The 26,149-nt window shown below is 40.5% G+C and overlaps 10 protein-coding genes across 10 annotated transcripts; 9 read left to right on the top strand and 1 right to left on the bottom strand.

Annotated features, from left to right (window-relative positions):
• Positions 1 to 706: 706 nt before the first annotated feature.
• BATDEDRAFT_22524 (uncharacterized protein) lies at positions 707 to 4,905 on the top strand (the record flags this gene model as incomplete). Its single annotated transcript, XM_006675522.1, has 8 exons — positions 707 to 1,117; positions 1,249 to 1,520; positions 1,595 to 1,797; positions 1,882 to 1,957; positions 2,072 to 2,834; positions 2,930 to 3,073; positions 3,222 to 3,440; positions 3,532 to 4,905. 8 exons carry the CDS (start codon positions 707 to 709, stop codon positions 4,903 to 4,905), a joined length of 3,462 nt encoding a protein of 1,153 aa, XP_006675585.1.
• Positions 4,906 to 6,716: 1,811 nt separating this feature from the next.
• On the top strand, positions 6,717 to 7,845 carry BATDEDRAFT_3367 (uncharacterized protein; the record flags this gene model as incomplete). The annotated part of the gene is made up of 4 exons (XM_006674837.1): positions 6,717 to 6,809; positions 6,991 to 7,252; positions 7,332 to 7,555; positions 7,645 to 7,845. Coding segments are annotated over 4 exons (780 nt in total), but the record flags the coding sequence as incomplete, so codon positions are not given.
• A 1,512-nt stretch (positions 7,846 to 9,357) lies between these two features.
• Positions 9,358 to 10,652, top strand: BATDEDRAFT_9227 (ubiquinol--cytochrome-c reductase catalytic subunit CYT1; the record flags this gene model as incomplete). The annotated part of the gene is made up of 4 exons (XM_006675031.1): positions 9,358 to 9,506; positions 9,764 to 9,947; positions 10,074 to 10,187; positions 10,296 to 10,652. 4 exons carry the CDS (start codon positions 9,358 to 9,360, stop codon positions 10,650 to 10,652), a joined length of 804 nt encoding a protein of 267 aa, XP_006675094.1.
• A 355-nt stretch (positions 10,653 to 11,007) lies between these two features.
• BATDEDRAFT_85232 (uncharacterized protein) lies at positions 11,008 to 11,342 on the top strand (the record flags this gene model as incomplete). The annotated part of the gene is made up of 2 exons (XM_006676387.1): positions 11,008 to 11,087; positions 11,195 to 11,342. 2 exons carry the CDS (start codon positions 11,008 to 11,010, stop codon positions 11,340 to 11,342), a joined length of 228 nt encoding a protein of 75 aa, XP_006676450.1.
• Positions 11,343 to 12,380: 1,038 nt separating this feature from the next.
• Positions 12,381 to 16,947, top strand: BATDEDRAFT_85168 (uncharacterized protein; the record flags this gene model as incomplete). The annotated part of the gene is made up of 12 exons (XM_006676386.1): positions 12,381 to 12,562; positions 12,783 to 12,888; positions 13,055 to 13,140; positions 13,210 to 13,501; positions 13,582 to 14,126; positions 14,229 to 14,530; positions 14,621 to 14,720; positions 14,993 to 15,058; positions 15,115 to 15,305; positions 15,442 to 15,657; positions 15,779 to 16,641; positions 16,722 to 16,947. The coding sequence occupies exons 1-12, from the start codon at positions 12,508 to 12,510 to the stop codon at positions 16,945 to 16,947; spliced, it is 3,048 nt and encodes a 1,015-aa protein (XP_006676449.1). The 5' UTR covers positions 12,381 to 12,507.
• A 261-nt stretch (positions 16,948 to 17,208) lies between these two features.
• Positions 17,209 to 19,034, top strand: BATDEDRAFT_85233 (uncharacterized protein; the record flags this gene model as incomplete). Its single annotated transcript, XM_006676385.1, has 4 exons — positions 17,209 to 17,442; positions 17,609 to 17,806; positions 17,874 to 18,032; positions 18,096 to 19,034. 4 exons carry the CDS (start codon positions 17,209 to 17,211, stop codon positions 19,032 to 19,034), a joined length of 1,530 nt encoding a protein of 509 aa, XP_006676448.1.
• A 174-nt stretch (positions 19,035 to 19,208) lies between these two features.
• BATDEDRAFT_86046 (uncharacterized protein) lies at positions 19,209 to 20,367 on the bottom strand (the record flags this gene model as incomplete). The annotated part of the gene is made up of 3 exons (XM_006676110.1): positions 19,209 to 19,275; positions 19,366 to 19,876; positions 19,950 to 20,367. 3 exons carry the CDS (start codon positions 20,365 to 20,367, stop codon positions 19,209 to 19,211), a joined length of 996 nt encoding a protein of 331 aa, XP_006676173.1.
• Positions 20,368 to 21,108: 741 nt separating this feature from the next.
• On the top strand, positions 21,109 to 22,158 carry BATDEDRAFT_85234 (uncharacterized protein; the record flags this gene model as incomplete). The annotated part of the gene is made up of 3 exons (XM_006676384.1): positions 21,109 to 21,183; positions 21,329 to 21,914; positions 22,049 to 22,158. The coding sequence occupies 3 exons, from the start codon at positions 21,109 to 21,111 to the stop codon at positions 22,156 to 22,158; spliced, it is 771 nt and encodes a 256-aa protein (XP_006676447.1).
• Positions 22,159 to 22,221: 63 nt separating this feature from the next.
• BATDEDRAFT_85235 (uncharacterized protein) lies at positions 22,222 to 22,843 on the top strand (the record flags this gene model as incomplete). Its single annotated transcript, XM_006676383.1, has 3 exons — positions 22,222 to 22,313; positions 22,512 to 22,568; positions 22,648 to 22,843. 3 exons carry the CDS (start codon positions 22,222 to 22,224, stop codon positions 22,841 to 22,843), a joined length of 345 nt encoding a protein of 114 aa, XP_006676446.1.
• Positions 22,844 to 23,650: 807 nt separating this feature from the next.
• On the top strand, positions 23,651 to 26,001 carry BATDEDRAFT_36567 (sterol 24-C-methyltransferase). The gene is made up of 5 exons (XM_006675840.1): positions 23,651 to 23,964; positions 24,721 to 24,861; positions 24,931 to 25,064; positions 25,128 to 25,552; positions 25,615 to 26,001. The coding sequence occupies exons 1-5, from the start codon at positions 23,706 to 23,708 to the stop codon at positions 25,784 to 25,786; spliced, it is 1,131 nt and encodes a 376-aa protein (XP_006675903.1). The 5' UTR covers positions 23,651 to 23,705; the 3' UTR covers positions 25,787 to 26,001.
• The last annotated feature ends 148 nt before the right edge of the window (positions 26,002 to 26,149 follow it).

Raw genomic sequence — 26,149 nt, 5'->3', positions numbered from 1 at the left:
GTAGCATCCACATTTCAGTTCTCCTTTCTCATAACCAAACATTGAGTGATTGGTATGGAATAGTTGCAATCTGTCTTGAACGCGAACACATGAGTTTTAGGATATTGTTGCGATGCAGAAAATACGAGCGATAGATGCTCCTACGATTCAATCAATAGATGAGCAATCTACCGATATTTGCAAGGCAACAACACTCGGGATGACAAATACTGATAATTTCTGATTCTATTTCTCCGTTTTCATGTCTATTGTCATCCGTCGTGATCAAGAGATATTCTGACCAACTTGGAATTTGTCAATGTTGTCATCTTTTACTAGTCCCACTGGTAAAGAATTATGCTATTTTATGCGCACAGTGATGGTGACGGATGATCATTTCACTATTGACATTTGAAATGAATCTGCAAGGGTTTTAATTATAGTTTTATAATTAATCATGACCATCCACATACAAATAATACACGAATCAATGGATTGCAGTTTATTACACTAGATATCAATACAACAAGAGTCTGGAATATTTTATAGCAAGATTGCCCAATAAGTCGGATAGTTTTGATACCGTCACTCGATTAGTTTAGCCGATATCTACGCATTGATTTGCGAGCAGTTGAATAGTAAAGGTTCGTCATTCAGGCATTTCAGTCTTTACCACATCCATTGGAACAATCTTAAACTATACCATCTCGCAAGAGCTGTTTTGCCAATGCATCAGCATCGCACCAGTAGTGACCAGCAACGGAATGCAGACTTGTCAAGTTCGGCAGTGTCGTCATCATCTCCAAAGGCCACCAAGGCCGACCAGCTGGTCCTCAACTTCCTCTCAAAGACTGCCCAAGTGATTGTTCAATCCCGACTGACTGATGTTTCTCGTTTGGCTCGGCATGCAGATGGCCCGAGCTTCAATACTCTCGATAGTGTATGTCCTGTTAATAATGCCGATGTACAGGGCACAGTTGATACTGGTGCATATCCTACATCTGACCCTGCTTACCCATACATGGACGCTGCAGCAGTTGATAATCCATCTAGAGCTTCAAGAGATAGTCATTCTGCCAGAAGTTCATCTACTCAACCCAATTCCCTGCCCTCAAAGCCCCGAAAGCCTAACAAGTGGGTAAGAAATCATCCATGTTTAATCTAGTACAATATAGAATAAAATAGGCTCTGCCTGTAGATAGACGCTTATGCTTATCTACTAACACGGTTTCATATCCGATCCCATGTGAATTTATCCTGGACATGTAGTTCAATTTGGAAATGGACGATGTCGAGCCTATACGGGAAGAAATGCGATTCTGGAAGCTGCATTCAACTGGCGGAGTTCAGTCACATCCGTTGACTATTCAGATTTACCTTGATATTGGCGACTTGCCTCCATCGCACAATCTACTGCTAAAAAACAAGGCATCTCAAAAGCGACTACGTATTGGCAAGGAGTTTTTGACTGGCACTGATACTGCAGGGCGTACAATCAGAAAAACTAAAATCATTCTCGAGTCATGGCAGCTTTCTGTTTCGTAAGCAGTTTTTCGAGTTTAAACTATATAATCTGTTTTTATCAATGCTAATTGACTCTTGATTTGAATTTTAGGCGAAATGCTCCTGCAAACCCACCCGATCTGCCAGTTGTTTATAAAAAATCAATTGTATTTTTTCGATCGCTATATAGTATGCTACGTCTCATGCCAGCCTACAATCTATGTCGTAAACTTCGGTCCATCAAAAACACCCCTTTTGCAATCATGTATCGCATATCAACGACAAGAACCGTCTTTTTTGATGATGTCGGTCTCGGTAAGTTGGGATTATTGGATTCTATTTCTACCTTTGAATTTTTACCATTATAGTGACCGCGCATGTTTTGATTCTTTGTAATAGATGTATTGCATGTGAACAATGATATGCGTAAGGGACTAGTGGAACATACTTTTTCAGGAATTGAAACTCCACTTGGGTAAGCCATACATTTGATAAATTGGATTGGCATTTCAAATGTGCAGTTGAACTCAACTATGCGAGTGCTTATATTTTATGTAAACTTTTCCACCTGCGCTAATTTAAAATATAGAGTAATCAGCCTTCATGTAACATACCGAGCAGAATGTGAATTTTCGCTTGGGAATATAGAACACATTCTTGGAGATCAATATGGAGATATTGAAGAAGGATTCTTTTCTACTCCCTCAGAATTCAACCCACATCATGAAAATGATTCATTGGCATCGAATTCACACGGAAGTTCTGGTAGAACTCCAGCATCAATAGGAGATCCAAACACAGTAGATCGAATGTATACACAGTCTGCAAAAAAGGTTTCAATATCCAACCAGCCACTACACTATCAGCCTTTTACACATACTCCTTACTATGGAAGTCTTGATTCTGGCACAAGCAGCAGATTCTCCCATGATAAACGGCGAGACACGGGCAGCTCCAACTTAAATAGTCAGATTGACGACACACAACATAGTCATGTTTCTTCAGCACACGAAGAATTGCATGCGACTCGAAGCAACTCTCGACTTTCAATTTCAGGAGAGCGAAAAAAGTATGTGGTTTTTACACCTCCATATGAAATATCTGCGCTACGAAATCAAAAAAGACTGCATTCAGCATTTCTTCCTGATGAACCGCCGCCTTTCTTAATTAATAACACCTTCACAGAAACTCTCGACTCAGCATCCCGGCTTTTACCAAGCACAGCAAGTCCACCATTTGATATTACAAAACAAAAGCCTACGTTTCACACTCCATGCGCGTTTCGTGAAGTTCAGCTAAATCAGCAAGGATTTCCTACCCAAAGTCTAGACAGTAAACAGACTCCACAGCAGGTGATTTGCACAACTTTGAACTCTAAAAACTATTTAATATTGTTGTTTGCTTGAGCATGTAAACTAAGATATACAACTTTTTTCAAATTTTGCAGGGTCAATCAAATCTGGAGTTGATACGCCGACCATCATTTACACTACCATTTGTACCTCCTAACCGGTTGGATTCTGGTTCATTACAGAGTTTTGCTCCTCCGCCTCCACTTATTTTTTCACCATCGTCTCAACTAGTGCATCCAGTATTAAGATCATACAAATTGTCTCCTCCACCAATGATGCTTTTTAATTCAGCAGATATGGCAAGTGTTTATTAAATCGAATGTTGTATTTTTAATAGCTTAATGCACGTTTAACATTTTTATATTTGAATCTTAATCTGTCAACTAGCCTTCTAGCGATAACCTGAGCGAACTGTTACGAAGAAACAGCATTAATAACCCACTGTTTAGCAATACCTCGACAAACTCGATTGGTGACAATGTACTTGTTCGAAGTAACAGTAATTTAAAATACGGGCTGATTGGAGATGTACACATGTCCTCTAGTAGTATTTTACAGCAAAACAATACTCAAGTGTCTGTAGCTGCTCGCCGTGCTAGATCAAAGGTATTTACCAACTTTTAGATTTGGCACCATTATTCAATATAGCCACTTTGACTAAAAACATGTTTTAACACTGGCTACACATTGTGCTTAGAATGCTCTGGATCATTTTAAGATGATGAAGGAATTGAACGCAAGCTTTACTGATTCGATTTTGCCTTTATCTGCAGTGAATCATAATCCGGAAATGGGTGCGTCTCTTCAAAATCCATGCAAGGATATTACTCATGTATTACCATCAGATTGCTCTGATACTTGTTCTCCGATTAAAAATGCTGCTGCACTGCCCACATCTGGTCTTGACACTCCACACCAATCAAAAGCCCATTTTTGTCAAGATAAGCCGTTCAATTCATCGCCAATTAAAGAAGAATCTGAGGACAATTTTCTTAAATTCTCAAAGACTGACCAAGACATACCACCACAAAAAGAATTCTTCAACTTGGACCGACCTTTTTCACTTTCACTTGATCCTGTTCGATCTCCACAAAAAGAAAAAATAGGTTTCTCTTATGGACAAAACCCCGATTCTTTGAAGGAGCCAGAGTCCCATATTGCATTATTCCAGCAAAGCTTTCTCAAAGATATTGGTGATAAACAGCCATACATTAGGGCTACTGCGGTGGATTTTGTAGATAAACCATCGGTTCAAATGACGTCATCTTTGCGTGAGCCATTTTCGGGTACATCTACGACAAATAGCATATTTCAACAAACTCCATTATTTATGAGTGACGGCGCGGCCCCACTATCAGCTACTTCTAGTATATCTCAAGTTCAAAACAACAGCTCATTCTCTACTTTTAGGCCATCGTCTCAATTGACTCCTTTTATCCAAAAGGCAGCACCTACTTCTGATGCATTTGTCCCCGTGGTTTCAGGTGTAGATGCACCATCGTCGAGTGAGCCTTTATCTTTATTGTCTAGACAAGTTAGCATAGATCCATCATTTAGATTTAGCCCGTTCAAAAATCGGCAAGTTCCTATTATATCCCACCAACAGAAATCGAGCAGCTTGGCAGTAGACATCGTTCCGACTTCACGCCATGTAAGAGCCTCTCATGATTCAAATGATACTACAAAGCATCCCACCAGATTGGAGTCGAGAGCAAGCACGTCTTTGAATTTCTCGACGAGTGTTGATCACCCATTTAGGCTTTCCTTGCCATCCGACATTGCACCATTTCGATATCATCATTATGCCGAGCATACTCAGCAAGCAGAGTCATCAATTGTTCCCCAGTCCTCCACAGCCAAAGATACCAAACAAGAAACCCAAATCCATTCTGACACAATCACATCACCAGATGAAGTGCATACCCAGTCAGAGCACCATCCACACCGCCTTTATTGGCAGCGCCTACGTTCTGCAGGACTTGGACGTAAACCCAGCGAACATTTGGATGAAGAAGATGATTTGGTATTTAACATGTCCGAGTTGGACGTTAGTGATGATCATTTGCAATAAATTAAACCATGACAGCATGTTTTATAAATTAATATGGCTGGTTCATTTTTATTTGGCCATAAAATTATGTTTCTAGCTATATCATGACTTTGTGTTGATTGAACGACAGAAAAGTTCAAGTTGCCATCAATAGATCATCCAGTCTGGCCCTGGACAATGCACGCTTGTCACCTAGATTCATGCTGACCTTGCATTCAAACAAATGTTGAGAACATAATAAATAGGATAGGCCCCAATTCAAACCTGGTTTGATTATGATAATTGCCAGTGTTGGCGGTCAAACAAGCGAGTAGATACTAGTGTTTGTTTAGCAGTAATACACTTGATTTGGATGGCACAAGTATAAATGCATTCCAACAAGGGCCATTGTGAGTGATAGATACGTATACTGCCCATTTTGCACTCAGCCTGTATTTACTGTGGATGCAAGGGCATCGTTCTTTGTGTTGAAAGCATAGATGCTCATCTATTGTTTCTTATCTCCAAAATGAGGTTTGATATCAGGTGTTTGATCAATATCTGTCATGGATCTGGCCCGAACCGTACCCAGGCACTACTTCAAACAGTGGGCAAACAAGCTCCACTCGCATTTAGACGCGAATGGTTCACCCCACATTTGTTAGACAAACAACTCGTCTTATCCACTGTGAGCCTGAATCCTTATAACATATCTCATTGTCCTGACTTGGTCCAAATCCAACATTTTACTAAACTACCATCAAAACTAGTCTTTTCTACTCAAATACTCTTTACTTGCCTTGAACAACCCCTAATATATACTTTTTCAGCTGATAATGGCAAGCTCTTCCTCGAGGGTATTTAAGCTTCACAAAAACACCGTGACGGACACTCTGCAACATCAAAATTTCGATATAAAAAGTGTCTCCAATATGACTGCCTACGCCACGCCAGAAAATCTAGTGAATATGCGAGCAAGGCATCAACATAAAGCAAACGATGGTGCTGTTTTACTAGAACCGTCAAATAAAAGTAGCGCGCCTATTTATACCCATGCTACGGTAGCATCACCAACACTGCCGTTGCATACTCGTACCAATGTATTGGCTGTAATTATTCCTCCTGTTCCAAACTCGGTCGAGCATGTGTGTGCCCGCTCGTTTAGTCTATATGCTCCCGAGCAATCCGTGAATGAAAATACTTTGACTTTTTCTGACGGTCAGCAGGCAGCAGAGATTTTAAATTCATCCGCTTCACAGGATCAACGAGGTGATACTGAGGTCATGAAACATACAGATTCATCTGCCACAGTCGTGGAAAAGGGATGGTTGACTACAGTACTTGATGAGATGCATAGTGCAAGTCCGTCCACCGCAATTGAAATGGCTCCAGATGCATTGTCTTCATATATTTCCTGCACCAATAGTCTACAAGCGCAAAATATCTCACCTGCAGCCCAGTCTTCAACAGAAACTAATATACCATCTCGGTTTGATCAAAATACTCTGATCGCTGCTACTTCGTTGCAATCTCACATTCAGCCTGTTCATGAGTCTAATGTGTCTAAACCAGCACAGCCCAAATCCATTGCACCTTGCAGTAGATACTATACCCCTCGTGTTGCTTCTGCAGTGGAAGATACCATTAATACTATTGCTCCTACCAAAAGCGTGTCTGGTGCTCGTACCCCTTTAAGGATTGATACAAAGCTTGATAAAGAGATTGTGGTCGACCCGCAAAATACGGCTGCTACATCAATTAAATATATCTCCAAGTCTGACACTACTTCTGGCCATGTCGCACCCAAACAGCCTCCACCCTTGCCACCGCATCCATTTGTACCAACAGGCAGAAAATATATTGGAGATTGGTCACTTGGCAAAACCATTGGTGAAGGAAGCTCTGGAAAGGTCAAATTGGCTGAAAATATTGTCACAGGAGAAAAGGTAATGACTGCATTGAAAATTCGGATTCAAATAAGGTTTTAGGTTACGATGAATTGCTGATCTTTAAATGGTTTGTTTTGGATTCGTATCAATTGTGCTTGAATGTACCATGTGGAAATGACAGTGCGTTGTCAAGGCAGTGCGTCGACCCAAAATGTCCTCTGGTGAAACAGTAACAGAGTCAGATCTACACTCGCTAGGCTCTGATGCACTTGGTAAAATATACAAGCGTGAACTCTACATGATTCGTGAAGCTGCACTTGGAGCAATGCTAGATCATCCAAATATTGTAAAACTTCATTCTGCTGTTTTGGGAGAAAACCACTTTTATTGCTTTTTTGAGCATATTGTTGGAGAAGATCTAGTTGATTATATTACACGATGTGGCCGAATCAAAGAAACTCCTGCTCGTGGTATATTTCGACAGGTTCTTTCTGCAATTGGTAATTTTTATTTTTCTAGTGATGAACCCTTTGAAATGATGAATTACTTTCTAAAATAATGATTTGAACCACAATTTAGACTATGCTCATCGCAACTATGTAGTTCATCGTGATATCAAGCTGGAAAATATCAGATACAATGAAAAAACAGGAATGGTCAAGCTTCTTGATTTTGGATTTGCAACCTTTCATACAGAAAAAGACATGCTTTTGACTAATTGTGGAAGTCCGTGCTATGCTGCTCCCGAGATCTATGACAACAAGCCATATCATGGACCAGAAGTGGATATATGGTCACTTGGTGTAAGTGATTGTGCTGGCAATAGTTCAATCAATAGGTTGTGGCTATACATACAAACTAACTTGATTTCGTTAATGTTGATACACTCTAGGTTTGTTTATATGGTATGATTACTGGATCGCTTCCATTTGACGGTCCCACTTTTAGACTACTCGCTTCACGTGTTCGTGCTGGAAAAATCACTTTTCCAAACTACGTATCTGAAAGTGCAGAGAATTTGATTACTTCTATGTTGACGGTGATACCACGAAAGCGCGCTACTCTTGAGCATGTTTTACAACATCCATGGGTCAATCAAGGATATCGCACACGACCAGCGACTACAGTTGACCCAGTTTCTAAGGAATCTACTGCAGCTATTCAAATGGAACTAGTGAATCGTGTTCTTTCAGCAAATGTATGTGATGCTGGTTGTCATCTTATGAACATGCTGAAAGAAAGGATTCCTGAACGCCAGCAACAAATGGAGGCAGAATGGCGTCAAGCATCTACACAAGCCACATCAGAGAATCAAACCAAGGACAGTGAGAGTCTTTCAACACAAAACAATGCGTCGTCCAGCAACAACGTGTTTTGTCAGGATCAAGACACCAACTGTGCATCAGGCACTACCAATTCGATGATAATGCTAGGCGATGAATCGAGTATACTGGAGATTTCTGAAGAGTTTGATAATACAGTACACGATAAAAACCGAATATGGTGGAAACGTTTGCTGCACAACTTTGGACGTCATAGTCCTAGCACTTTCCAAAGCAAAACAGCGTCTCCAGGATCTACATCACAATCGACCCAATCTGAGGTCTTTCCAAGTATATCCGCCTCGCCTTCAAAGTCGATTTCAAGTCCACATTATCCAAAGACTGGAGGAATGTTTGGAAACAATCAGATTAAACCCGCAGAGTCGATCAGTCCAATAGATGTACCAGTCACTCAACCATTACTGACGCGTATCTTTAGAAGACGAGTTGCTACAACGAGTACCTTTACTGATCCACAATCCAAGGAGATCATGCCTGATATGTATACTGCAGCACGGCCAACATATAGAGCGACGCATGGACGCGCATATACCCAAAACGAGGCAGTAGCCTATAACAATGCAGCCCAAGGAATGGCAAGCAGCCCGTTAGTGGATACTTTAGATATCCGCACAAAAAACGAACCACCAACTGTTCCTCGATCATGCTTTGAAACAGAATGCAATGAAGCTAGCTATGCAGGACAAAGCGTGCATGGCATCAACTCGCAGCCAACAAAGGGAAACACAGGTCAACGAACATGGTTTCCACAGTTTCGTATAAAGAGACGCCAAGAAAAAGCATAATAATAAAGTTGATTGACAAATGAATTGATAATAAATGAAAGACTTGAACTGTAAGGCTGATCTGCAGTTTTGTATGGAAATCATGTTTTTCTTTTTTCCTACAACCATCATACAGGTGAGGTTGAATTGCTTTACCATCTATACTGCTTGCTTACGCAGACACTGCTTCTGCACCAAGACTCTACTTATAGATTGCCTCAATCTAAACCAGCTTTGTATTTAGTCATGCTGCGTCGTGCCAACTTTGGACTTGGTGTCCGTGCTGCCATGCGCACTCCTGCACCATGCATGCCCTTAAAAACCATGCCATTCACTAGACTGTCTTCTACTGGCGGTGCCTTTGGAAAGTCCAATGCTGAGTCTGCATGGTGGTTTGCAAAGGCTGCTGCTGCCTCGGCTGTTCTGGGTGTTGGTATTTCTACCTTTGTTCTGACTGATAAACACATTGATCCTCTGGCTCAAACCGCCGCGTCAGCTATGACTGCTCTCAAGCACAAAGCACATGAATTTGGCATCGAACTGCCTATTCTTGAGGCTCATGCATTCTCTACTGCTGACGCTGGTCTGCATGCTCCTCACTGGCCTTGGGAAACAAACTATTGGTGGACAACATTCGACCATGCTTCGTAAGTGAATGTTTGATTCAAGGCTGCGTCTCGGCCTGCTGTAGCAAAATTTTACATGTCTTGCTCTTTCAATGGACTCTTGACTGCTGTGACTTGCCCTTACTGTTCAACCATGTCCTAGTGTTTGCTTTGAGCAGTACACTAAAGTCAATAGGACTGGGTTGATCTACCAATGAGATTGCTGGGCAATCTGTTGCAGATGATGTCTTGTGATCTGGGCACTGACATTTTTATATTCACTTGCATCAATCATCTAGTCTGCGTCGTGGTTACCAAGTCTATCGTGAGATCTGTGCTGCATGCCATTCCATGGACTACATCTATTGGCGTAACTTGGTCGGTGTTACCCACACTGAAAACGAAGCCAAAGAAATGGCTGCTGAATACGAATACAAGGATGGTCCAGATGACAAAGGAGAGTACTATATGCGTCCTGGAAAGGTAATGCTTTTATTGATTGTCATTTGGCTTTTCTATTCAGTACTGTGCACTAATCATCTGGATTCATGCAATTTAAACTTTTTATGTTGACTGTTTTCCCACTCTAATGCAATATTTATACATTAGCTGACTGACCCTATGCCTCGACCATACCCTAACGAAGAGTCTGCTCGTGTAGCTAACGCTGGTTCCTATCCTCCTGATCTTTCATGTATTGTCCGTGCTCGTCATGGTGATGCTGTAAGTCGGTTTACTTTCAACAACTGCATTTGATCTGCTACCATCTTGATGCAGATCTACTTTTGATTAACATCTTTTTTCATGTATCGAACCTGAATTCTAAAACAGGACTATATCATGTCCTTGTTGCTTGGATACTGCGAACCTCCTGCGGGTATTTCTATGCGCGAGGGTCTTCACTACAACCCATACTTCCCAGGTGGTGCCATTGGCATGGCTCGCTCCATCTACGACGAGGTTGTTGATTACGAAGATGGTACTCCCAACAACGCCTCTCAACTTGCCAAGGATGTCACTACGTTCCTTACATGGTCTTCTTATCCAGAGCACGATCAGCGTAAAAAGATGGGTCTCAAGACCATTGCCATTGCTTCGACTATTCTTTGTTTTGCAATTTGGTGGAAGCGATTCAAGTGGAGCCATCTCAAGTCAAAAAAGATTGTGTTCCAGCCTCAAAAGGTATAGCTTTTAATTGCTTGAATAGATTCCAGTTTTTACTAACACCATCGACTTTTTGCTATACACTATAGATTCGCGAAGTTTAAACGCTTGCGGATGTTTGATTGTCTGCCCCCTAATCGCTGATGTTTTACAGCGTCTTCAACTTTTTACTTTACTCACTCCATTGATTGTCGTTCAAATGAATGCTTATCATGTTTCCCTGTCTGTGTTGGCTTGATTCTTTGCATATGGAGAAATTTAAGCATTGGCGCTAGCTGAATATCCTACCAATTTAAAATACATGATTTTGATTCATACTTTCAAGCCGAATATTTTTACACCAAACTTGAATTCCAAATTTTGTAAATTATACCGCAGCATGTGTGCTGCTCAGGGTGCCAATACTGATTTGGAAGATCTGTTGGCTGAATTAGATATGCCAATCTCAAAACCATCAAAGTAAGTTATTTCTTGGTAGCGCACCAGCCAATACCTGAATAGACTCGGTAGTTTGTAGTCGGCAGTTTGTTTTTGAATGGTCGGACAATAACAGTTGGATACTCTAGGACGGCAAATAAGCCCATTCAAACCAAAGATGGGTCTTCAAAGCTGCTTAAAACTTGCAAAGAGCCTACCATTATACCAACATCTACTCCAAACCAAACAGTGTCACGTCCATCTTGGCCTGGACTACGCGTTGGAGAAGTACTTTGAATATCCATCTACCAAATAGGGTAAACTCATATGCTAGAGCTAATGCAGCTTTTATTTGGATACTCATAGCCGGATGATTTGGATCAGCTGCTGGTTGAATTGGAAGATGTAACATATCCAACATCAAAAGTCTGTTCAACACCTATTCTATCAGAGTCGGATCAAGACTGTCAAAATAGTATTCTGTCAAAAAAACTTGGAAGCTCGCAGTTGTTGGGAAGAGCCAGGCAAGTTATTTGATTTTAAACTCCTAGTTATTACAGTAACAATACATTATTGATTGTGAAATATATCAGCAGATGTACGAGCCCAACACTTGGAAATGCAACTGATAAAATGGGATACAAGTTTTCGTGTGATCAACTTCGATGTATAAAATGTGACTTTCAGTGTCAGACTTTTACCAATAAGGAGTGGAATGGTCAGTGTGATTATCTGTTCTTTAGAAATTACATGCCAGATAAGCAACGCTTGTCTGTCAATTTGGATTCCAAAGCAGGCAAGTAATATTTTTTGATGTCCTAGTACTTCATCTACATGTATAGATATGCCCGATTTGACATGTCGTCCTAAATATTTGAGCAATAGGAGTTCGATCCTACTGTTGCCAATGCTCATGGATCTCATTGACAAAAAATACCCCTGTTTCTACGACTCAGCTAAAGTGGGTTTGTGGTGGTCATGTTCAAGAATAAATGGTATTGAATATCTGAAATTAAAGAGCAGATGGATGATGGTTTATATAGAATTAGTTGAAACCAAATGGCAGGCGTTAGTGAAATCAGACTGCTTTGTATAAAACTTGTTAGCATGCATTTGATACACTGCGTTGAGAAATAGCAAGAATGCTTTTATAACCACTCGTGTCGCTAGAATAGAAACACACGGAATAGCAAGACTCAAATACACCATTGTTACGTAGTCATCGTTGAATAGGCGGTATTTGACTGATTTGGCAACCCTCGATCAACAAAGAAAGCAAGTCTTTCGGCCGTATAACTGTCAACTCGACAAATTCAAATTTCATTTTATTTCGCTCTAAACCGTGCATCGACCTGATTGTATAGCGGGCTACTAACCCTATATTATCTATACAAACCAGTAGCGACCTTCTTAATAGCCAACTTCTTTGCCTAGTATCGTCTGCCTTGTACGGGTTAATTGAATGCCAACGGTTGCTGGTCGAGTTGTTCCTGAACCTGTAACCATGCCTAACCAATGTCAGTAGCCTTCGTGTTCTAAACTTTGACCAATCCTACATATCACCATCTAGTTTATCTTTTGCACGTTATATATAAATATTTGCATCAGGGTTATGCCACACTCTAATATTAGTGGAACTATGCAGTGAACTGCTATATTGCTCATGAACCAACTATTTTTTGTAAACATCCAGATTATTGACCATCTGCTATACATTATGCAATATCGAATTTTTAGCATCATCAGCCATTGTGGTAGGTCCTTCTCGCCAAATCACAGCACTGGCTCGTAAAGCTATTTCTTTTCAAAAGCGTCAAATGTTTACAAATATCTGCTGCATCGGGTAAGTGCGACTCTGATGTTTGAATTTTACCATTCAACTTTGGTCATACTGCTGATTACTATGATCAGAGTGTGCTATAATATTCATCCTTGTGTGATGCAGTAAAATTAAAGGAGTTATATGCATTGAATGCACATCTGATACTGTATTTTGTATTTTGGTTTAGCCTGTGTCCATTTTTAATGGTAATCATTTCTGCAGGACTTGGTACTCTTATCACTAGGCTTATTTCAAGAAGCACAAGTGTATCAGGTGGGTCATTTTGACTCCTAATCATCCTGAAAGCCTATTGACACGATGTTTTATTATTGCTTTGAATAGAATTTTTGCGCTGCTCTAATGTATCTGCAATGAGCTATCCTGGAATTCCAAACTGGAATGCAACTGTGGGATTGCCTTTGCTACCCAAATCAGATCTATGGACAGGCGCCACTATGGATGATATTTATCAAACCAACTACGATGTTGTTATCAACTTTGGTTTGGATGGTCCGCCAGGTGCTGCAGTGGCTTCATTTCAGCATCCGTGCGTGTTTTGGTATGGCGAAAACTATCCCTTTTCTCCACTCTATGAAATGAACCCAGGCGCCAGTGGAAATGCTGTTCGTGATTCGTAAGTTCAAGGTATTTTAAAATGATTTTGCTTTTATTCATAATGCTAAAGTACTCTATTTGATGATTGTGACATTTCAGAACCTATACAGCCGAGCCTCAAGGTGGATGGTTCATGGCCTTGTTGAATGGCATGTCCTCTGGTGTAGTCGATGCTCGTAGTCTTCAGCGATTTATTGGTTTGCAACTCAGATCTTGGGCAATCTATTCTGCTGAAAATGCTGATACACTTTCAATGCTTGGAAGCAAGCCAATGCAGAATACGATACCACTGCCTGCACTGCTATCTGCACCCAGCACAAATGCATTTATATCCCCAATCACAAACTCATCTATTGGTCTTTTGGGAACTATTCCCACACGCTACTGGGGTGATCTTGGTGGTATTTCAATATCTAATCCTGGATCTAGTGCTTTGAATGTTCAACCTGTTCCATGGTTCAACTATACCGGTGGCTCTGATAATGATCTTGATGTTTCCATTTCTAATGCTTTAAACGAAGTCATTCTGGCTATTTCTAAAGTTGATAAATCTGCCATACAGAGAAATATCAATTCAAACGTCAGTGCTACCAATGAGTTGTTTTTGAAAATTGGGAAAATTCTCAACGATCTTCCCCATGGAGGTAGGTTAAGAGCGCTTCATATTAGTTGTCACGATAGTGCATGTACCATTTTGTAGATATTAATGCATTCAACTATTTGATGGGAATTTGGATATTCAATAGCTGTTTTCTTTAACAAGATTGATCATGCCAACAAGCGGTACTCTTGGAATATGCACTACGGCACGGATATTCGACTGACTGCAACGTCCAACTTTCCTGTACCGGGTGTGCGTCTGATACAGCAACAAACCCAACTTGACAATGCTATCCTGCGAAACTCCAATGTTTCAGTTTATGGAAATGCTAGCATCACTCAAGGATTGCGTATTTTGCCCTACGTTGCCAATAATAAGCTTAACCTTCCTTTTGGAGGTCTTATTGGAGCCATTTTATACCCGTTTGGCGTTTCTTTTCTTTTACCGGTGAGTTTGTGTATGGCATTACACATAATACTCATGAGTAGCACAAATGTTTTTTGTAATATCATTTGCTGATGTTAATTATCAATATAGGTATTTTGCGTAATCCTTGTTCAAGAAAAGGAATATCGTGTTCTTGTCATGATGCAAATGAATGGCATGAAATCTATTTGGTATTACGTCAGTCAATATGGTAAGAAACGCATACCATGTCTTTGTAAACTGGTGACTTGTTTTACTTTATTAACACCACTTTATTGAATGGAATTAGTTGTATTTTATGTTTTGTTTGCCATTTCTACTGCCGTGTTTTTGATTGTTGGATATCTGTCCAAATTAACTCTATTTACGTTAACGGATCCCAGAGTTTATATCATCTTGTTTTTCCTTTGGGGTAATTTTTATTCTGGATTTGAATTGAAACTAAAACTTGAACCAGCTAACTCTATTCATGAAACTATATAGGAAACAATCAGGTTTCTCTTGCATTTCTTTTCAGTACTTTTTTCAATAGAAGCAGATTTGCTTTAGGTGGGCGATTGTGTAGTTTTGCATATGCTTCTTATATGTGTGCAATGTTCTTACAGCCATTGTTGTCTGTCTTTTGTTCAAAGTGATTGTGTTTTTGGCTGTCCTTCTTTCTGTTCTTATTGCCTTGACTGTCGACAGTATTTTTGTCAGTGGAAGTGCTCCACTTGCATACTTTATTTGGCCTCCGTTTGCTTTCTATCGCGCACTTACGGTTTTGAATAAAGCGTCGTATGCTGGGAGTTTGCAGGTAAATGACTGTATTTTATTGCTTGTGTTGTCTTGTTAGCTTTGATTATAAATATATCTGACTAGACTCTACCAATATTGTCTATTTATATCTGACCCTCCAACTTGGCAAACTCGACACACTAATTTTAATATAGCCATACAAGCTGTCTATGATCCGACCTGGCAACGAAGTTGGAAATGCTATTATTTTCATGGGTGTTGGTGTTTTCGTGTATCTTACACTGGCAATCTATCTTGCTGCCGTTCTTCCGTCCGAGTTTGGTGTTCGTAGACCATGGCATTTCCCTGTCACGGATACTATTCGCAAAATTAAAGCAGCAAGGTTTGCTAAAGATAGTGACGGAATCCATGTAAGATTTCAATGTGTTGGCTAGTTTACTTTGAGCTAAAAAGTTACACGATTTGATCGAGTTATTGTATTCATTTAATTTTTAATTTCATTGATTGCTCAAATTGATGTGCGAAAATAAGACCGCCGAGGCCGAGCTTGCACTGTCTATTCAGGTCGATGAGTCTGAAACTCAGTATGAGGATGAAGATGTCAAGGCTGAGCGCAATCGTATTCTATCGCGAAATTTTGATGCCACATCTCCTTTAATCCTATCACACATGCGAAAAGTATATAGTGGGAGGGGTGGTGCGGGCCCCAAACTTGCCGTCAAGGATGTCACATTTGCAGTCGAAGAGGGGATTGTATTTGGATTACTTGGACCTAACGGTGCTGGTAAAACGACTCTGATTAGTATTTTAACTGGGCTATACCAATCTTCCAGTGGTGAAGCTACACTTGCTGGATACAATATCAAAACCGATACAGCCGAAGTATATAAAAATATTGGTATTTGCCCGCAGTTTGATATTCTCTGGGAAGAATTGACTGTAAGCGAGCATCTCTTTTTTTACGCTCGACTCAAGGGTGTAACGGCTGATTGCGAAAAAGTCGCAGTGCAAAATGCCATCAACGATGTTGCTCTTTCTGGATTTGAACATCGCATTTCCAAAGGACTGTCAGGCGGTGAAAAGCGTCGATTGAGTATTGCCATTGCTCTTATTGGCAATCCGAAAGTTGTTTTTTTCGATGAACCTACGACTGGTCTCGATCCCGAAGTGCGTCGTCTTATCTGGGGGATTGTCAATACAGCCAAAATAGGCAAAACCATTGTGCTGACTACACATTCAATGGAGGAGGCAGAAGCACTATGCCAGCGTATTGGTATAATGGCTAAGGGAACATTGCGTTGTTTGGCTAACCCGATCCGTTTGAAGCAAGTGTATGGTGCAGGATTTAAACTTTATTTTAATACTCTTGAAGCGGACATGCCGCGTGCCATTCAGTAAGTATTGGCAACACTCGGTTGATTTATAACTGCACAGTTTATATTAACAGGATCGTGTGTATACTTTTTATTTCTAGATATATAGAATCTATTTTGCCTAAAGGTTTCAAAGTGATTGATGTTTTTGCCACCAATGCATCGTACGAGTTTCCAGGTGTTCCAGGTATTCTGCCTCAACTATTTCGTGGTATTGAGCAATCCAAGGACTCTGTGGGTATTTTAGATTGGGGTATTGGCCAAACGACACTTGAAGAAGTTTTTATTCGCTTGATTAGTGAAAGCGATGCTTCTGCCGAGTATTGATTGCTTTCAAGATTGCATACTTTAGAGACCGAATCACCCATCCAACATGAACATTGCTGTTCCGATTCGCTCCTACAACCATCATTGAATAAATCGTGGTATATAACTAGATTGATTGTTTCTGTATAGACACTATAAGACTATCGCATAATGCTTATTGAGGGTTTACCAATATACTCAATAATCAGGGTGCATGAATTTGACGCAATCCATATATTCTTGACTTGCAAATCTCGAGCTACTTTTCATCTGGGCTCAGCAATGAATAAACTCAAGAGTAGCGCAAGGCAGCAGAAAGAGGAAGCTCGTTTCACCTCGACACCAGCGACTATAACTACTCCCAAACCAAATACCCCGGCAGATGCCAAGTTTCGGAGCCAGACACTTAAAATTGTTGTCATTGCACTCTTGATTGATATTCTTGCCTTCACGATTATCTTACCGCTCTTTCCTAGACTCATTGCGCATTATGAGACTGTGGATGGACAAAATCCAGTTGAGTGGGTCTGCCTTGTTGGAGTAATGTTGTGTGTAGTTGGAAAATGCAGATGCATTTTCTAAAATACTAGAGCATCTATTGATCCCAAATGTTTCGTTTATCTTTCAAACCCTATCCTAGCGTCTTCTTGGTGTACTAATACATGAATACTTATTGGTATAGGAATCGTTCTATTACTCTGCCGCAATGGCAGTCAAGGCATTTCGTGAACGAATCGGTGGTTCTGGATCTAGGCTTGATATTATTCTGTTTGGCGGATTCCTTGGATCTCTGTTTTCGTTTCTGCAGTTTCTTAGTAGCCCTATTATTGGCAATCTTAGTGATAGATTTGGTCGTCGAAATGTCTTGTTGATCAGTATGGTAAACGATCCAGTTGGTCTGATGTTCATGAGCAGTGCGAATCCATTAATCTGCTTTATCTTTCTAGATTGGAAATGCTGTTTCAATGTTGCTTTGGATCTTTTCGGGATCTTTTACGGTTTTTGTTTGGTCACGTATTATTGGAGGTCTGACTGAAGGGAATGTTCAAATGTCCATTGCCATCATCTCTGATATTACATCGCCTAAAGATCGCTCCAAAGCCTTGGTATGTCTGTTGAATCGGGTTGTTAAATTATTGTAGTTATTGATTCGAGTTGTTTGAAATCAGGCATGGGTTGGCATATCGTTTGCGCTTGGATTCACTATCGGGCCTCCTTTAGGGGCATATCTTGCATCGTTTGATATTCATCAGATATATCCCTATCTTCCAGTGAATCGATACTCTAGTCCGGCTTTGTTTGCTTTTGGATTGATTGCCTTTGAGACTGTGTATCTGTATGCATATCTTCCCGAGACCAGCTCCCTATCGATGGCGGGTGATTTTACAAATGCTTCATCTCAAGAACCATCTACAAAAGTCAATGCAACCTCGAAATCATCCAAAACCACTACCTCGACCTCTCATTCCAGATCGACCTCTTCAAAGGATTCAAAAAATAGGCTATCTGTGCTGTCACTGATTCACTTTGCTTTTCTGTTTAGTTTTTCTGGAATGGAATTTACTCTAACATTTTTGACCCACGATCGGTTTGATTTTACACCCGTTCAACAAGGAAAATTGCTTGCGTTTATGGGTGTTTTGTCTGCATTGATTCAAGGTGGATATGTCCGTCGTGTTTCCCACAAATATGTTTCTGAACAAACATTGATTCTTCAAGGGATTATATCCTGTGCAATTGGATTACTTGTTGTTGGTGTATGGGCAACGAATATTACACGATTGTACATTGGTGTAGCGTTTTTGGCATTTACCAGTGGAACTGTGGTGAATTCGTTGACCTCGTTGGCTAGTTTGGTAAACCAAGACTCTGATGAACATTCTGGACATTCCACTGAAACAAAGAGCAATCGTGGGCATACTTTGGGTGTTTTCAGATCTCACGGTCAACTTGGTCGATCTATTGGTCCTATTTTAGCATGTAGTGGATATTGGATTGCTGGGAGTAGTAATATGTATATGGCTGCTACCGGTGTTATGGCTCTACTGGGTTTGGTTGTGTATTTTATGATTCCAAGGCCTGCATTAAAGCCGATGAAACAAGATTAAAACATGCTTGAGCCTTTTAGATTTTAGCTTTTTTAAAAATGAAGAATGCACAATAGTTTTCAAAGCATTTGTATTGGTAATAACTAGTTTGTAAGTAAACTATCCTAATCAGTATGCCCATGCAATGATGTTTGGATGAAGCCAGCAAGAGATTAGGGTTTATTCCTGCGTGCATCATTTTAGTTCATTACGACCAACAAACCCATGCATTTTGGCTACCCAAATAATGATGATAACCAGGCTGAGTGTCCAAATATAAAGTAGAAAATGTCGATTAGTGTCAAAGCAATTTGAAATAGAAGTGAACTGAAAACAAATCTACGGAACTTACGCCAATGTGTACGAAGCAAGATATGATTGCAGTACAGGAAATTCACCCAATGTTGAAAGACTCAACCGTTTATGACGATAAGTATAAGTACCCAAAATTAAATATCCATAAATTAAAACCAAGCACAATGCCACAATTGGTCCTTTAGGAAACTGAATTGCAACAGATCCCACAATTAACCCATACACTATACTGTTCAAGATCCATACCAATCGGTATTTTTTAGTGATTCGAGTCGAGAGTGGTACAGTGTAATTACGAAATACGTATGCATTCACAAAAGAAATAATGATTCCACCAATGGCGTACATGTAGTGAGCAATAGTATGCTCCCAAAGATCACGGATCCAACTTTTGATATCGGTTAAAAGGGGGAGAATAGGAGTAGCTGCTGGATCTTCTATTGCTGTTTGAACTGAATGCTTGAACATGACAGCAGCTGAATGAAACCCTGCACCTTGTTGGTATACTGCAGCAGCAATCATAAAAACAATAATCGCGATTCTATTGTCTAGAGTGAATATAAATTAGACCCGCAGAGATATGAAACAACAAAATAGCTTAAACTTGTAAACTATACAAACTTTTATCAAGATGCTTGATGAAGATGGCACTCTCCAAGAGAATAAAGAACTGCAGCGGCATAGAAATGATGGGTTCCAATAGTCGAATGATGTCGTCGCCAGCATACCATCCAGGATTGTCTGAAGTAATACTAGGAAAATTGATGACAACTGGGATTATAGTGAATAGTAGCGTCACTAGATTTGCTGCCAAGAATAGTCCACCCAAGTATACTGGACGCTGTTCATGGTATGGTTGATGAATGCTATTTAATTGATGGGTAGAAGTCTGTCCATCATGCATTTGGTATTCTACAGAATAGACATCGTTCTGTAGATCAGAGCCTTGTTGGTTCAGATGTTGATGGCTTGATAACAATGCATGCTGATTGATGGGTTGCATGACCAGTGTATTCTGGTGTTTATTTGAATGCTCCATATGTCAAATAGCAGGACAAGATGAGGGAGGTGAATTTAGGGGCCAAACATTGTGTGGCTGTATTGTGGTTGTCTTGATACTCCTTGAAGGTGTTCAAGCCATATTCACGTAGAATAAAACCTTGTCTTGCATTGGCCGTCTTGGAATGAATGATGAAATGTTCGTTATGCTTTCCTACTAGAAATAGACACTGTCAATAAACCATTGTCTGATGTAGTCAAACTATAGTTTTGATCTGTTTTTTAACCCGCCCTTGCTCTTTTTACAGACATTGTACAATTACCGAATCCAGATACTGGGCTCAACTACTGATGTTGTTAATACAACTCTACGACTTCATTGTTATATTCTAAATATCCGACACGCTCGCGTTCTAGCTCCAGAAACCAAGGACGAGTCTCGGGAATGCAATTGTTGTTTTCATGTCAGTCATCAAGACCGCTCAATTAAACAATCATGTCTAGTAGATTCAATGGATGCTTTTTACTACGCTGACACTCTTCCATTTCATATGGATGTCTAATTGGGTCAAACTAGTAGATTGACAGAGATTACTATTATAGCAAACTGATCCAAGCCAATCAGCACAATTAAAGCAAAGCAATGTGGCAGGGATATCATGGCTTGTATAATATTCAATAATGGCAAGGCTAATTGTAATCCGACTATTTCTTGTGATCTCAAATGCTGATATTTTGCAACTCCAAAGTTTGAACTTTTACCAACCAACTTAGCAACCAAATGTCTCCATCATCCCCAAAAAAGAGCGCTACTTCTCCTAAACGTAGTGCTGCACCTACTGATGCATCCCTAAAGGTTAGTTTAGTATTGCATGTATATATCCATCTAGATCTCTATTCTTTCCTTCTACTCTGGCCCATATCCCTATCCCAGTAGCGTTCGCGTTACTCGCAAACTAAACTCCCCTGGTCAATTACTGTTATTAATCCCTAAACCCAAGACATGCAAGTGTACAGATGCATGCAAATGTACTGCTGAAGGAAAGCCTTGTGTTTGCTCCACTGCTGCCTCTCCAACTCGCAATAAGTCCCCTGTAGAAAAGGCGCCTGTTTCGCCTGCCAAGGCACCTGCGAGTCCATCTAAAGCATCGTCCGTGTCTCCCGTTAAGCCTGGTTCTCCTACCAAGAGTTCATCTAGTCATGCTCACCAAAGCACTCAGCCATGCCACTGCACTAGTGATGGACTCAGTACATGCACGTGCAAGGCTTCTGGCGCTTCCTCTTGTGAATGTAAGGATGTCAAGACTTCTCGACCTAGTTCTCCTTCAAAAACTTCTGCTGCCAAACGCAAGCACCCTAGCTGTTCATGCGAGGGAGCTTGCAAATGCGAGGGAACTTGCAAATGCGCTAGCAAGTCTCAGTCGTCTTCTCCCACTCGCTCATCTGCTGCTGGCTCTCCTTCCAAAACCACTGCCGATGCTTCGGTGAAAAGATCCAAGACTGCTGCTCCATCCTCTGACAAGTCACCAACTTCTGGTTCGTCTCCACAACACCACTCTGCAGCAGCCAAAAAGGCATGCTGCTGTGGTGAGTCTTGTAAGAATACTTGTGCTAATGGCGGTCAGGATAGCTGCCATTGCAAGAAATAATACACAGACACTTGGAATAAAATAATGTAGTGATGGTGCTTTCCTGCACTTGTCATTGCTTTTTTATAATAGGAGAATTTGTCATGATATTCGTTGTCTATCTGCTGAGCGAGGTGGAGTCGTTGAATAGTTTATTTTTAGAGGAACATCAAAAGCAGATCCATCCACGTGATCAAGTTTGAATTTTCTTTTTTGACTTGTTTAGCCAAATACTGATTCAAGTTCAAGCTGCCAAACCGTTTGATATGCTCCGACTTGCAGTGTCCCATATGGGTAGGCTCTCCACCCGCCCCATTGTGGAGCCAACCTTGATTCGTGCTCTCAATCGACAATTTAGGTGTGTGTAATCAGTGATTTACTGACTCGATACTTGTGGCCAAATACAAATTGCTTCATTCAGCATCCTTGGGCTGTTTTGGTGATCAACTGTATCTAGTATTGACGTTTATAGTTTACTGACATTTTATTTTCTAATGGCTGAAATAATCAATGTATTTGTAACTCTGGACAATTATTGAACTGGATCAATGTGTAGCTCATTTACTCTTTTAAAGCCCCAAGGAATTTCAAGATCCCCTGTGGTTGGGTCAAGGTAAGATGGTGGTGTTTGTAGATTGACAATCAGCACCAATCCCTTGATCATGGAACCAATCATTTTGTTTAAATGACAGATCCACTACAGCGATGAGTAGAGTCTCTGTATCACAAAGTATAGCTGTACGTTATGCTACGTACGGTCAAGAATACAATCCCAGCACATTGGTTCGTAAACGCCGATTTGGGTTTTTAAAGCGATTGAAGACGTTGGGAGGTCGCAAGATTCTGTTTCGGAGAATGCTCAAGGGTCGTCGGAGACTTACTCACTAGAATTAAGACAGTTTATGCAATATAAAGAATGGGTGTTGAATGAAATATTGTCTATTATTGTGAGGAATACGTGGTGGGTTTAAAACAAATGGGATGCTAAGGATTTCAGCGTATATGATGAATGGACAGTCTCATCACATGGTGATTCACGTTAAATTTACCGGACAATGTTGTTCTCGACTCTTTAATTGACTGTTCCCTGGTGATCGGCATGGAAACAACTGTTGCATTCTTGAGACTAAATTGCTGTTTTGTTGGAGTAGGTTGTATGTGGTTTTAGGATATGAAGACGAGTTTTATCAAAACAGTCGAACCTGACATGTGAATTACAACGAGTGAGCATCATATGATGAACGTTGTGTTTTGAAGAATTAAGAATGTCGGCTGAATAGGTCAATTTCTAGTAAAACAATGTTTAACCACTGCTTATTCCAAGCAAAACAAAATGGTTGCTGCAAGATGTAGAAAAGTTTCAGTTTGCGTGAATATAACCGTAAATTCACGCATCAATGGATCGCTATTTTGGAATGCAAACAATACTTGAGAGCAACTCATGGGAATCATATGAAAGTGGAAGCAGTGGATTCAAAAACAGTTTATGTTTACACCAGCCATAGCACGGAGATTTCGATTATGCGGAGCCAGAATGGATAGACAAAAGCTGTTCAGCCCCGCCTGCAAGGGAATCCGCTTATGAAGGGATACTCGACAATCTCCGCCAGTTCGGCCATTCTGTCCATAAATCAACCAATACTGCTTTCTCAAATCTGTATTTATTCAGATCGTTTCCATTAGTTTTCCCTGCCTCAACTTTCCAACTTCCTGCAAACCTTTTTATATTATCACTGTTGCATACTCTACTATGTCCACCACTAGCTCAGCTCCTCCCCATCAACCCCCTGCTACTGATCCTGAACTGACAGACTTTTTGCTGCGTCTGCGCAAGAAGAACACTGATCCTGTTGCTCACAAATCTACTGTGGACTCGTACGCCAAGTACTGGGATGTTGATCACAAGCAAGGTCTTGAGAACACTGAAGATTCCGTTGCTGAGCGTCGCAAGGACTCTGACATTCTAACAAATCACTTTTACGATCTAGTTACTGATTTTTACGAATATGGTGTGTTGATGATTTCTGATCTGGTTACCCTTGCATACTCCTGGTGTTAGATCTAAGCTTGAATAGTGTTGATATCCTGATATCTATACTTGTCCTTTCAATAACCCTTCATGGCCCAATCCCCACATGCACTGCTTCTATGTTTTTCCATACCTTTAGCCATACTCTAAACTTGAATCGCCGCCGTAATGTTGGCTGTTTTGGCAATACCCTTTAATTTGACTTCAGTCAGATGCCTGCGGGCTATGTATCCTGGCTTTATTTACTGCATAGATTGCTGTCTTCATCCCTTGCTCTTTCAGCAGGTACTACTGGAACTCTGTTCTGCAAGCATGAATCTAGATTCTGCTGATCTCATGATTCGTCTTGTTTTCCGTAATCATATTTATCCATTTCGTCCGCACCCATGTAAAATGCAACACTTGCATTTATCCTGCAATGGCATTCCCGATTCTTTAGAGCACAATGTTCATCATATGATGCTCAAACTAGTTTTGAACTGATCACTCTTTGCATAGCCATACATTGTATGGCTATCAAGTTTAAAACCAGATACATTGATTGTAATCCGCATGCTGGTATCCTTGATATATAGCTCCTATATTCTAGAATCACATACGATCTGGTTCAAAAAAACAACCCTTTTAAAGGCTGAGTTTATACCGATCAAACTGATTGTATAGATGCCAAATCAAAATATGGATTTCACAAGATCATTTTTACTTTGCGGCTGACTAATCCATTATGATTGAATAGGATGGGGCACTTCGTTCCATTTTGCTCGTATGTTTAAATACTCGTCTATCCAGCATTGTCTTGCCCGCCAGGAAGATTATCTTGCACTGAAACTTGGTCTTGGTGCTGGCATGAAGTGCATTGATGTTGGCTGTGGTGTTGGTAAGTTCATCTCACTCATGTATAGTATCTGTTGCACTCCATCTTAAATCAATCATCAATTTTATCTAGGTGGCCCACTTCGTGAAATAGTTAAATTCTCTGGTGCTCATGTTACTGGTCTTAACAACAATGCTTACCAGGTTAAGCGTTGCCATTATCTTGCTGAAAAGCATGGCATCTCTAATCTTTGTGATGCTGTCAAGGTATGCCTTTAAACATTCATTTTTTACACAATGACATTGTTTTGCTAATTCTAGTTTGTACAGGGTAACTTTGAGGACATGCCATTTGAAGCCAACACGTTTGATGCCGCATACGCTATTGAGGCTACTTGCCATGCTCGCCGTCTTGAGAATCCATACAGTGAAGTTTTCCGTGTTCTCAAACCAGGTGCAAAGTTTGCTTGCTACGAATGGCTTACCACCAAGGCATATGACGAAAGCAATCTGTCTCAAAAAAAAATCATTCATGGCATTGAGGAGGGTAATTCGATTGCAAAGTTGTACACTATTCCCCAAACCATTGCGGCGCTCAAGAGCATTGGATTCGAAATTCTCGAATATGCTGATCTTGCCGATCCCAAGTCTGCCATGTACGAGGCTCAAGACCCATGGTACACTCCTCTCGAGGGCAGCTACTCTTTGAATCTTGAGAGCATTGCTCGGTGGAGGATGAATCCAGTTGGAAGAATGTAAGTCCTACTTGTTTGTGGTTTCTTGCATGTTATACTTGACTAATTTGGAATTTTTCTAGTGTTACCAGTGCTATGGTATATGCACTCGAGGTTCTTAGACTTGCCCCAGCTGGCTCACACAAGGTTTCTCAGATTCTTAACAACGCTGCCGATTCGCTGTCGCTTGCTGGTCGGCAAGAGATTTTTACCCCCATGTTCTTCTTTGTTGCCCGCAAGCCTTTGAACGCTTAAAATATCGATTCCTGTCTTTTAGTTCTATTCATCTCTTATGTATCACCTACCTATCTTGTTCCTGTTACCCTTGGGGCTTATTATTTTGTTTTTTCAAGAGAGTAATTTAAACGTTACCGCGAGGGTTTTTGTTGTATAGCTTTAGCTAGATCAGCAAATGCTTAATCTTTAACACAATAAATGCTTTTAAAGAGTGCTGTGGATAGACAGTGAATATTATATTGAAACTGCTGGCTTTGCTGATACTATGCAGTGACTGCGAGTCATTACTGCCTGAACTAGATTGTATTGGTTTGAATTTGACTTGAGAATCCACTGCGTGTATCTTTTAGAAAGAATCTACAAAATTTCATTCATTAGATT

Source organism: Batrachochytrium dendrobatidis (assembly GCF_000203795.2).
Source record: "Batrachochytrium dendrobatidis JAM81 unplaced genomic scaffold BATDEscaffold_1, whole genome shotgun sequence".
NCBI classification, from domain to species: domain Eukaryota; kingdom Fungi; phylum Chytridiomycota; class Chytridiomycetes; order Rhizophydiales; genus Batrachochytrium; species Batrachochytrium dendrobatidis.
The sequence above is the reverse complement of the archived record's forward strand: the minus strand, read 5'-3'. Positions and strand labels throughout refer to the sequence as shown.